Source organism: Dreissena polymorpha, chromosome 5 (genome assembly GCF_020536995.1).
Source record: "Dreissena polymorpha isolate Duluth1 chromosome 5, UMN_Dpol_1.0, whole genome shotgun sequence".
Lineage (NCBI taxonomy): Eukaryota > Metazoa > Mollusca > Bivalvia > Myida > Dreissenidae > Dreissena > Dreissena polymorpha.
The window spans coordinates 17,804,392-17,816,324 of NC_068359.1; the positions used below are offsets into that span (position 1 = coordinate 17,804,392).

Below are 11,933 nucleotides of genomic sequence, written 5' to 3' on the forward strand. Positions count from 1 at the left end.
GTATTCAGAAGCATAAAAAGAAGTCCCCAATCGTTGAAATTAACAAATTTCATAATGTAAAACGTTATTTGAATAATTAAGACTCACATTAAAGCTCGTTAAATTTTATATTAAAGGGGCCTTTTCACAGATTTTGGCATGTATTGAAGTTTGTCATAAAATTCTTTATATTGGTAAATGTAAAAATTGGATCTAAAAAGCTCCAGTAAAACACAAGAATAAAATTTAAAAAAGAAACTTATGAAACCCTCAACTGGGCCCGAATCACTTTGCCCTGAAGAAAAAGTCTATCGCTTATTCGCTCCGCCGTCCGTACGTATTCAATTATATATAAGCAATTCTCGTAGTATCACAAAATATAACGACAGAAACGGCACTTTCCAAATTATTCAATCGTTTCGCGTTGCAACTCTTTACAATATTCAGGTTTAATCGTCAAAGGTTGCATATAATGGATATTTTAGAGCAGGGTAAATGTTCAATATTACTGTTTCCTTACAAATATTATAACTACATACAACGAACATTTGCGAATCTGAAACATTTTTTTTATTTTGTTAATTAACCAAAACATGAAAAGGTCCCTTTAATACTGCTTTTACTGTATATACCTTTCAGAGGTATTAACGAAACATTGAAGGTAAGTAAAGACGAATAACGTTAAAATGTAGCATGTTTAAAAAATGTATTTTCAATTAACGCGTCCGCATGATATATTTAAATTACTGAGATTCAGTCATAACATATTATAGTAAAACTTAACATGTTATCACTACTAAGCGTCAAATTAAAGTGTAAACCAGATATTGAATATAATTTCAAAATGTACATGCAACATTAATTATGAAGGTAAATGACCATCATACTTTTTCGCATTAAAGCCACACACCTTGAAATGAATACATTGTTATCAATACATATAGATCCAATTTGAAAGTGTGCAAAATTGTCATTAAATTTATAGCCTAGTTAGCAAGTAATTTATTATTTTTCAAACAGCTTTTAAAACCGAAAGTAGGATTTCTATACGTATACATGTGTGCGTCCATTTCGACAAATGCGATTATTTTTAAGTTTTTAAGCGCAAAAAAGACGGATTTCTACATTGTAACCACCAGACATATTCTAATTGGTAAAGATAAAATTAAATCTATAGCCTAGTCAGCAAGCAATTAATTATTTTTCAAACAGTAGCGCTTTTAAAACCGAAAGTATGATTTTTTAGACGCATACGTCCATTTCGACAAACGCGATTATTTTTAAGTTGTCAAGCGCAAAAAAACGGATTTGTACCTTGTAACCACCAGATATATTCTATTTGACATAGATAAAATATGTTTTTTATTTATACTTAAATTTACTATGCCAAATAAGGTGTGTGGCTTTAAATTGCCTTCGCGATGAATACAGGTTCATATATATATATATACGGAAGTGTAATTAATTTAAGAAACAAGTGCGTCCGATCAAATTCAGCTTTCAAAAATAGCGCGATTTACTGTTCCAGTCCATCTATGTCAGGGGCATATGGGCTAAGGTGCACATCATTTGTGACATTTATGTGTCCTATAAAACTGAGTTAGCCCGATTTACTGTTCCAGTCAAACAAATTCAAGGGTATATCGACCACAACTTCTCAAGGTGTGGCATAAGGGCACATAGCACACTAAACCCGTGTAATAACCTAATACATATTTTAAAATCCAAGATCATTTATTTAATGATTCCTGATAAACCTATATCTCGTTTAAATAAAAACTAAAAACAAGATATTACTTGTATTGTTGTCAAAAGTTGTACACGAAGTACCGCTAAAAGAACGCGCAGTATCAGGTCGCCGTTGTGTAATGGATATGGTGTCCGTCTAGAGACCCGGAGGTTACAGATTAGATCTCCACTGTCGGAGCGTTCTTTAGATCACTCACAAAGACTCCAAGTACTGGTTCTAGGTCCAGAAAACGGACTTGATAACGTTTCAATAAGCCTGAGGCTTTCGACACAATCGAGCTCAAATAAATAGGTATAAACTTTAACGGATCTGGAGGGTAATTAACATCTCATAGAAGTAGGCGATATTTAAAGCCGTTATTTCGAATCCCATTAGAGCACGACTGAAGTGTGTTTTTGGTATTAAATATAACGAGTTAATAACATTTAAAACAATATTTAATCATAGCAACATAAAATGCCTGATGCCTTCATCATTATAAGAAGGTAATATATAAAAATACGCAACTTAAAATGTTATGCAGATTCATTTCTTAAATAGGGCGATTGGAATTATTTTTTTTAAATAAAAACACCAAGAAAACTAAATATATACAATAAAAACGCAAGCGCCATATATCCATGCAAATAATGTAACGGTTATGAACAAATCAAGCGTAAAATCATACTTACTTTCAAGAGCCTGTACTTTCAAGAGCCTGCTTTTTATGTTTGTTGAGAAAACACGTGTAGGTACTTTCACTTAAAACGTTTTTAATACTGAACATGTATCGAGCATTATACTGCATTTGACGGCCTCAGTCCATATCGGGTCATCGGGCGGATATGAGATAAGATACTACAACGATAATTACTGACAATTGAATCATCTATTGCCTAGGTTTCAATCCAGCCGGATGGGACCCGGAACTGCGGACTTTGCGGTGACCCCGTTTCCAGCCCTAGACCACGCCCTAATGAGGTCGGGGGTCGTTATGCCAACCCCAGGATTCGAACTCGCTTCTACGAGGCTGGACAGGTTGCTGATATCAGCATATATAGCAACCTTCCGGGTAAGACACCACCTGCAATATTTTCCATGATTGGTCTTTTCCTTATCAAGGTTTTCATCGACTCTTTCGCATTCCTTGTTTTGTTATACTGAGCTATCTTCGCCTTACTTATCACATTTAGATTTGTCCTCTTCCTCGTCCTCTGTGTAACAATCAGCAGATACAACAGCAGTTACATTAACAACACCATAACACATATAGAGCCAACAATTTCATGCGGGCATACCGACGAACAAGCCACAGCTTTTTACAGTACGGTAACCATTCTTTCAAACCGCTTAAGAATAAGCACTTTGTATACTCTTTCTATTACTATGAAGAATTTTAATAAAAGTAGCAATATTTTCATATTTATTTATGTCAGTGTATATACTATTATCATAACTTACAACATAAATTTTTGTCAACAGGAAGTCCCGGGTTTTACGAGTTCCGCTTGTGCGCAGGTGCAATTGAATCGCAGGCGTGTCTCGACCAGAATCTTCTGACCATTGTTAACCACGACGGTACGCGCTCGTCACGCGCCTCAGTGCCCGCCACGCAGGGCAACAACGTGTTTCATGTGCAGCTTCCGACTGGTGTCACGTGCGACTACTGCGTGCTACAATGGCGGTTCAGGAAAGGTAAGATAACATCTCTAAGCACGACAACCACTTGAACCGTATGCCGCAACATAGTGGCGTTGCGGCGACAAGAGAGACCTTGTATATGGTCAGCGTTTATAATTATGCCTTTTCTAATAGTTTTTTTCCATATGGCATACAGCTATTTTTGTATACCTGGTTACAATTCAATTTCACTTTTATCACCCAATTGCTTAACATTGAATTTTTAATGGTAAACTGTAAGGAACACCGTGCTCTTCCTGTACTAGAAAACTAGCTTACTAGAAAATGTTGAACAAGTTAATACGATATGCTTATTTTGGACAGTGATAAGTTTGAAAATGATTTTTATATCGATTCAAACGATTGAAAATTATACCTGATTAAATAAACCAATTAAAAATTATAAGTTTTTTACAAATGGGTCATTGCGAAATTTATTTCATAGATGGTGAAGAAAACTGTGTTGAATTATTCTTTTAATATGCTAGTAATTAAATTTCACCAACTGATTGCTTAATATCAATTATGTTCACATTTTCAATCACATTTCACATTTCACAGAAAACAGCGCGGCTGGATGCGATAACCAGAACTGGTGCGGTGTAGGACGGGGACCCCAGATTGAGTTCTACAACTGTGCTGACGTCATGATAGGGGCCGTGGGGACGCCAAAACCCGGCTTCATTCAGGACCCCGTGTACTCGGAGACCGACTACGGGAGTGCCTACGACTGGGGCGTTACCGGAAATAACAGCAGTACGCATCGTATTTTCTTTTAATACACAATAATATGTCAACAGCGTTCTGGGAATACTCTGCTTAACCCTTTGCATGCTGGGAAATTTGTCGTCTGCTAAAATGTCGTCTGCTGAATTTGTAAAATAAGCATTTTCATCATTTTTTTTCAAAGAATACTATCAGAATAGCAAATAGTTTGGATCCAGATGAGACGCCACGTTCTGTGGCGACTCATGTGGATCCAAACTGTTTGCAATGGTCTTTAAAATTCGGTTCCCGCACTGAAAGGGTTAATGTATGTGCATAAAGTGTCCTCCCAGATTAGCCTATGAAATTCGCACCGACTTAACTCGGAAGATATGTCCGGATTTAATTTATTTTTTTCGTTGAAATGCTTTCTCTTTTAAACGAAAACCCAGTCTTGGCGGAAAGTATCGTCCCTTATTAGACAGTGCGAACTGCACAGGCTACTCTGGAACGACATTTTAATCTACGAATATTTCATACAATATTTCGTAGAATAAAATTAACACACAATTTCAACGCTAGATGTGGTCTGCTAACATAGATTTAGCAAGATACAAAATGCTTTTTTGCTTTTTTAAATAGGGAATATATTCAACGCATGTTCATATACCATGCTAGTGTTCGTTTGTCGTATGAATAGATATCGTTGCAGGAAATTTGAATGAATATTCTGCCAAAAAATAAAAATAAAAACGAGCATTTTGTATATCGTTAATTCAATGTTGCCACACCACATCTAGCGTTGAAATTTTGACTGTTGCTTAAAGGGATCTTTTCACGCTTTGGTAAATTGACAAAATTGAAAAAAGTTGTTTCAGATTCGCAAATTTTCGTTTTAGTTATGATATTTGTGAGGAAACAGTAATACTGAACATTTACCATGGTCTAATATAGCCAATATATTCATCTTTTGACGATTTTAAAACCTAAAAATTATAAAGCGTTGCAACGCGAAACGATTGAATAATTTGGAGAGTTCTGTTTTTGTCGTTAAATTTTGTGAAACTACGAAGATTGCTTATATAAGGTATAACATACTTCACGTATATGTACTCGGCGGAATAGCTCAGTAGGTTGAAGCGTTTTTACTTCAGGACTCTGGCAGGACTCCAGGGGTCACTGGTTCGAAACCTGGTCCGGGCAATGTTCTTTTCCTTTTTTAAATTTTATTCTTGATTTTTTACTGGAGCTTTTACGATCCAATGTTTACATTTATCGATATAAAGCATTTAATGAATAAGTTAAAAAATGCCAAAATCTGTGAAAAGGCCCCTTTAAAGAAACACATATTTTTATTGGTTAACTTTATTTTACGCCATATTTTGCGAAATATTCGTTGATTTTGAGTATTTATGTTATTTAAGTCATGTTAAACCTTTGCATGCTGGGAAATTTGTCGTCTACTAAAATGTCTTCTGCTAAATTTCTAAAATAAGCATTTTCTTCGATTTTTTTTAAAGAATACTATCAGAATAGCAAACAGTTTGGATCCAGATGAGACGCCACGTTCTGTGACGTCTCATCTGGATCCAAACTGTTTGCAAAGGCCTTAAAAATTCGGTTCCCGCACTGAAAGGGTTAAACCTAATTGTAACAAGTATAACAAAGAAAATGGTAACGCTTGTTCGTACTATAAACAGTTGTTTAAAACTAACGATGGTGTTGTTTACAATCACAAGAACTGATTAATTTCGTGGCCTAAACATGAACAATTAAAATAAAACAAACGATTTGTCAATGTGTGCACAATACTTCGAATAATGTGTTTTAAAGTTAACTTATTTGTGTTATTTGGTTTTAGCAACACCGGGCAGCAGCAACCTTGACGGTTCTGGTACAACGGCCTCCCCGGTGCAATCAACGACAACTAGACGGCCAGCAACCACCCGTCCGCCCATCTTTGTGATTCCAACTGTAATCACAACACGAAGACCCAGCTCTAACGCTCCCCAGACCGCCGCTCCATCAAGCACGGCTGAAACATTACCCGAAACGGAACGCTTGATAACCGACTTGGCAACTGGCGCTCAGGCAGGAACAAACTTTTACCCGACGAATTCAAACGCCAACAACAACAACGGTCGGCTTCTGTTATTGCTTGGAATGTTACCTCTACTCGGAGCCTTCGCGCTACGCAACAACCCTGGTCGGCCGATCGTAATTCCGCCGATCGCTCCACCTGGATTTCTCGTCCCAGGCTTCCCGAGTATGTATACGGGAAGCAATTTTGGCTTCGGTACTTTCGGAGCAATCCCCGGAGGTGTACCTGCTCTCGCAGGCTTTGAATACCAGTCCGGATCGTTGAACAACTTTGGCACGTACGGCGCAGGGACAAAAGGATCCGGCTACGGTAATAAATACGGCAACAGCCACTACACGCTGGCGAAGGCGTTTGGCGAGAATTATGGCGGGAACATGGTTGGCACCACTGGTATGGTCAACAGCGCACTGTTAAGCCAAACTGTGCAAGCCAATAGCCTGAAAGGACTAAACCTTCCACAAACGTGGCAACAATCGCCTGGTATAAGTAACAATGGGTTGAGCTCCGGTTCTCTTTACACCAATGCTATCGGCTCGCAATACAACGTCGGTGTCCTCAGCGCCGGCTCGAATGGCGTCCTACCAGGAACAGGTTGGAACACTGCGAATGTCGGCAACAATGGCTACTACTCTCAGTCCGTTCTGAATAGCCAACAATCGAATAACTGGGGCAAGATCAACTCAGCAAACATGGGCACAAACCTAGCTACTTTGATAAACAATAACAATGTTGCAATCGGAGGTGGTCAAACACTAAATTTTGGAACGCCCAGTGTTGGTAATCCTATTTCCTACCCTAACGGTCAGTGGTCAGGAAACTCAGTCAACTGGAACGGAAACGGTATTGTCGGCAAAAACGGATTTGTATCGAATGTCGCCTATCCAAATGAAGGTCTCGTCAGAAACAAGCGAGGAACAAGTGGCGGGTACAATCACCAGCAAGGCTACGGGCCGAAACACGGGATGCAAAGCGCGGGAACCAATACTCGTCAGTTTTTAAACGCCCCTGGAACACAAGGGCCGTTATCCGGTCAAAGAAGTAATTCACTTGGTCCCCATCCGTTCGACCCCAATTCTCCAAACGGTGGATGTTTCCCTCTTCCTTGTAACACCGCAAACGCTAGAGTATCCGCTAACTCGGTACAGTCTAATATGCAAAATGGGGATGTGCCCAGTGGTCAATGGACCGATGGGGGAGTGCGCTTCTTTGATCGCAAACGTCGACCTCAGGTGCACGACTGGTACGCGTTGTTGATGCAACGAATACAGCAGGCATCGGAAAATTAAACATCTAAGCACGTCTATTTCAGAGGACTTTAGAGTCAAATGTTGTTGTTTTTTAACCCATTTATGCCTAGTGGACTCTCCCATCCTTCTAAATTGGATCAATTTATTTCCAAAATAAGGGATGTCTAGTATACTTATTTCTATATTTATAATACAGTATGTCTTACAGAAATTCCTTTAAGCAAACAGCGTAGACCCAGATGAGACGCCGCATGATGCGGCGTCTCATCAGGGTCTACGCTGTTCACCAAGGCCTTTTTTCTAGACGCTAGGCATAAATGGGTTAAAACGATGGGGGGTTTTTCGTCGTCGTAAAATCCTCTGCGGGTATGCAATTCTTATATGCGCAGATTCGAAAAAGGCTCTCGTTAGTAGGAAATATGTTAACATAAACACATCTTACTCGAATTGTTTAAAGAAATCACTGCAATCGCATGCAGTGGTTTCATAAAATTCTTTCAAATGTTTCGATCGGCGTTTATCTGTGGAAAGGGTTTACTCTTTCTAACAATATATGTATATATGAGTCGTGTTCTGAGAAAACTGGACATAATGCATGTGCGTAAAGTGTCGTCCCAGATTAGCCTGTGCAATCCGCACAGGCTTACCAGGGACGACACTTTCCGCCTGAACAAGATTTTCAGTAAGAAGGGACTTCCTTTAAACAAAAAATACTATAAAAGCGGATAGTGTCGTCCCTGTGTAGCCTGTGCAGACTGCACATGCTAATCTGGGACGACACTTTACGCACATGCATTATGCCCAGTTTTCTCAGAACGCGGCTCATATAAGACGATTATTACCAGACTAGTGTTTAATGATTCTTACCAAGTAAATATATTTGCAATACAAGATAAAATATTATAAGTTTGTCAAATCGGGTATTTAATGTCACATTAACTGAAAACATTTAGATTATATTGAAAGCATTTTGCGAGCTTAAATTATTAAAACGCAAATATATCTATTCGATAAATAAAATGTTTTGCTTTCACGGTTGGTCATGACTTAATTGGAGCACATGTGGGTTGCTTTGTGTTCACATTCTTTGTTATGTTGTCTTCTGTTTTTTGAAAACTAATCTATAATTATAAAAAATAAAATATATAAAGAGCGCAAACTTATTCAAAATTCACATTTCTACAAATCAGTATTAAACAAGTTTCATTCCTTAAATAATTACACCTGGTCTATAAACTAAGCTCTTTACGCTTTATTCATTTAATTTTGATGACAAAAACACGAGGTTTTCATAACACGATGTTTTTTTAAAGCCATGTATTGTATTTATGCTGTACGTTTTTGACATGCGGACACTGTTGCTAATTAGCTGCATTATGTTGATAGTTTGTTTTCATTTATCCAAATATAAGCACTAGAAAACTGCAAAGCATTTTTACAAACGGGTCGTGTTTCTTTAAACTTAACTCAGGTTATTATACGCACATTATAATGAAAACAACCATTAGCTAATAATGTTGCGATATGCAGTTTGTGCTATGTTTTCAATTATTACTAAACACAAGATTGTTCAATATTTAGCCGTTTAATGGACCATTCAAAATGCATACAATCAATTGTTCTTACAATTTGCTGACTTCACTTATACTCCCGATACATCGACTCCGTTCGAAGAACGTTCTGAAAAAAATGTGACTAAACGGGCTCGAACTGTGTGAGAACGGAGTGATCGTAGAAGCAACGTGTTACGAACTGTCTTCGAACTTTGTGGACGGTCTGGAACGGGGTTGAACGGGAGAGGTGTTTCAGAACTTTGAGCCTACTCAAAATTTTCTTCAGATCATCCCGTTCTACAATTAAACGTAGTAACAACGTACTGAACACGGAATGGACGTACTAAGAACGGATAGGTCGTACTAAGGTCGGGTTAGGAACGTGCCAGAACGTAGTGCGATCGGACCTAAATTACCTCTTCGATGCAACACCGATCGAGTCCGTTTCTAGTCCGTCCAATCCGTTCTCAGACAGAATGACCCCGTCCGCACTACGTCTTCAGTACGATCTTGTTTCGTGTAAATACATAGAAACATAAAGATAAGTTCTACAACGTTTTCAGCACGCTCTATAAGTTCTCAGTAAGTTCTTAGTACGTTGTAATCGTTTTAAGGAGTTCGCAGTAGGTTCCAAGTACGTTGTACTCGTTACAACGTTCAAACCGTAAATACAATGCGTTCAGACAATGTGCATATCAATAGAGATCGTTGTCTCAAAATACATCATTTGTCGTATTAAGTTGAACCATGGACACTATTGGAGCTGTTCATTTGTTAAATGTTGGCTACGTGAAATTTATGTTAGAAGAAGAGCAGCAATATAGCTTTTTGTTGTGCGGAGAAAGAAGGCGGAGACGACACTTGTTGGGTGAGAAATTGGACACAGCGCTCTCCTTTTTTTAGTTTTGGCCGATTCAGGATTTTTAATACCTTCTGCATTTGCTTGACGTTTTTTAGTTGAGATATTGTTTTGTGTTTTTTTTTAATTGTGGCAGCCTTTAGCCGCACTGCCAATTTAGCGGAATTATTTCTTGGAAGCATTGCAAATGTACGTCTGGTCGGCTCAACGCGTGAAACATAAATGAGAACGGACAGGAACGTAGTCGGTTTTATAATCTCCGTGCAGAACGTATCTGCAACTACGTCCTAAATGTACTAAGAACGTAGTAGGACGGAGTGAGAACTGGCTTTGAACGAGTTACCACTGCACAACGAAAAAAGAAGAACTGTGTACGAACGTGATCAAACTGGCTGAGGACGGGTCGGTCTGACTGGAAACGGTATACCAACGAGGACAATGGGAAAATTGACCCGATTTGAACTGAATAAAGACGGACTGGCAACGGAATAGGACGGTATAGGAACGAGCTGCACGTAGCGCGAACTGTGTATGAACGTCATTCAATAATATTGTAGCTTTTTTGACCAAAACTACACGTGCAAGCAAGTTTACATCCCGTTCGGCATTTTCTTCAGAACGTGGTCGAACTGTTTTTAAACGTGCTTGGTGTATGGGCTCCTTTAAGTGAATAAATTAAATATTCGAAGTAGATTATTAATGAATGTATTTTATGTTGCATAACGAGTGTTATGAAATTACTTAAATATTACCGGTCGCCGTGGCCTAGTGGATAAGGCGTCCGCCTATGGATCGGGAGGTCGAAGGTTCGAGTCCCATGGGGAGCGTTTGTCGAAGGATGGATGTTTGTCATGGGAATCGTTCCGATATGGCCGGCTCGTGAGCCGCGAGCGTTAAACATGAATGGTTACCGAATTCCATCCGCCTGGCGCCTGGCATAGTGATAGGAGTTGGGAGGTACATGGTATACATGCAAAAAGTGTCTCACAAGCCAAAATTGGCTGGCCCTTTCAATAGGGTTGACACTATCATTAAAAAGACGTTTACCTGTTTTATTCAACTCAAATCTCAAGTTTGATATGAGATATGGGAAATTGACGGGCTTATGAATTTCTTGCGCAATACAAAACACCTTCCTCATGTTTACAAAGCCAAAATGCTAACTTTTAATAATCGTTTTTAAACCTTCTGAGATAAATATTTATCGCCAAAGTGATTTGTTGAATTTTGCAAACCTTAGACATCTGTCTTTGTCACATTTATGAATGGATGTGAAAATAAAACTACATGTATTTAAGTTGATAGTAGTTATAAGTGTGTTATGCTTTGGCATCCGTATTGAAATTCATCGGTGGTGTGTGTAGCAGAATGTTCTTTGCAGATGTCAACGGTGAGCTGATTTTCGTCAGTATTCTTTTTTCGGCAGCAAAAGGAAAACACGAATAATGACGTCACCACCACGTGCAGACCAACGGCTGTGTACAATACAGGTTCGTAGCTACCAGTCAAGTCTCGAATATAGCCTGAAAACGAGAGAACTTGTTGACTTTTACTTTGATTTGTTCATACAAGTTGAGTACAACAAACATTCCACACGGCAGACATTGAAAACAAGATATGACAATTTACTGAGAATTTACAACACTGCCGTTAATAACGCACTCTTTTTTGAGATGCATTAATAATGAGCCAATGCTACTTCCGAGGTGGCGCTCAGACCCGGATGTTTCGAAACTTAACGGATAATTTTACAGTGCGATCAGATTTAATATGTTTGTCAATGCATTTCGCATTATATTGAAAAATCGGCCAATGTAGTGCGATTAAGCGAGTATTAATTCATCAAAAAACGTACAGAAACATACTATCACAACCCATTTGGAAACGTGAGGACATTTATAAGTTGTGGCTTGGCAGAATTCGTAAAAGCAAATCGATGTCTTTTGCCTGTGTGACGAGCAAATTCCCAGCCAATTAACTCGCCCATTACAGAAAACGATTGTAACAAGTAACGTACAAACCTAACACTCAGAATAGGTACTTTACGCGTAACTGTTAAATTGTACTGAGATGCAAGTGT

The 11,933-nt window shown here is 38.5% G+C and overlaps 1 protein-coding gene across 1 annotated transcript; it reads left to right on the forward strand.

Moving 5' to 3' along the window:
* Positions 1–2,185: 2,185 nt before the first annotated feature.
* On the forward strand, positions 2,186–7,555 carry LOC127831075 (uncharacterized). The gene is made up of 5 exons (XM_052356062.1): positions 2,186–2,214; positions 2,668–2,780; positions 3,191–3,403; positions 3,950–4,144; positions 5,955–7,555. The coding sequence occupies exons 1-5, from the start codon at positions 2,186–2,188 to the stop codon at positions 7,478–7,480; spliced, it is 2,076 nt and encodes a 691-aa protein (XP_052212022.1). The 3' UTR covers positions 7,481–7,555.
* The last annotated feature ends 4,378 nt before the right edge of the window (positions 7,556–11,933 follow it).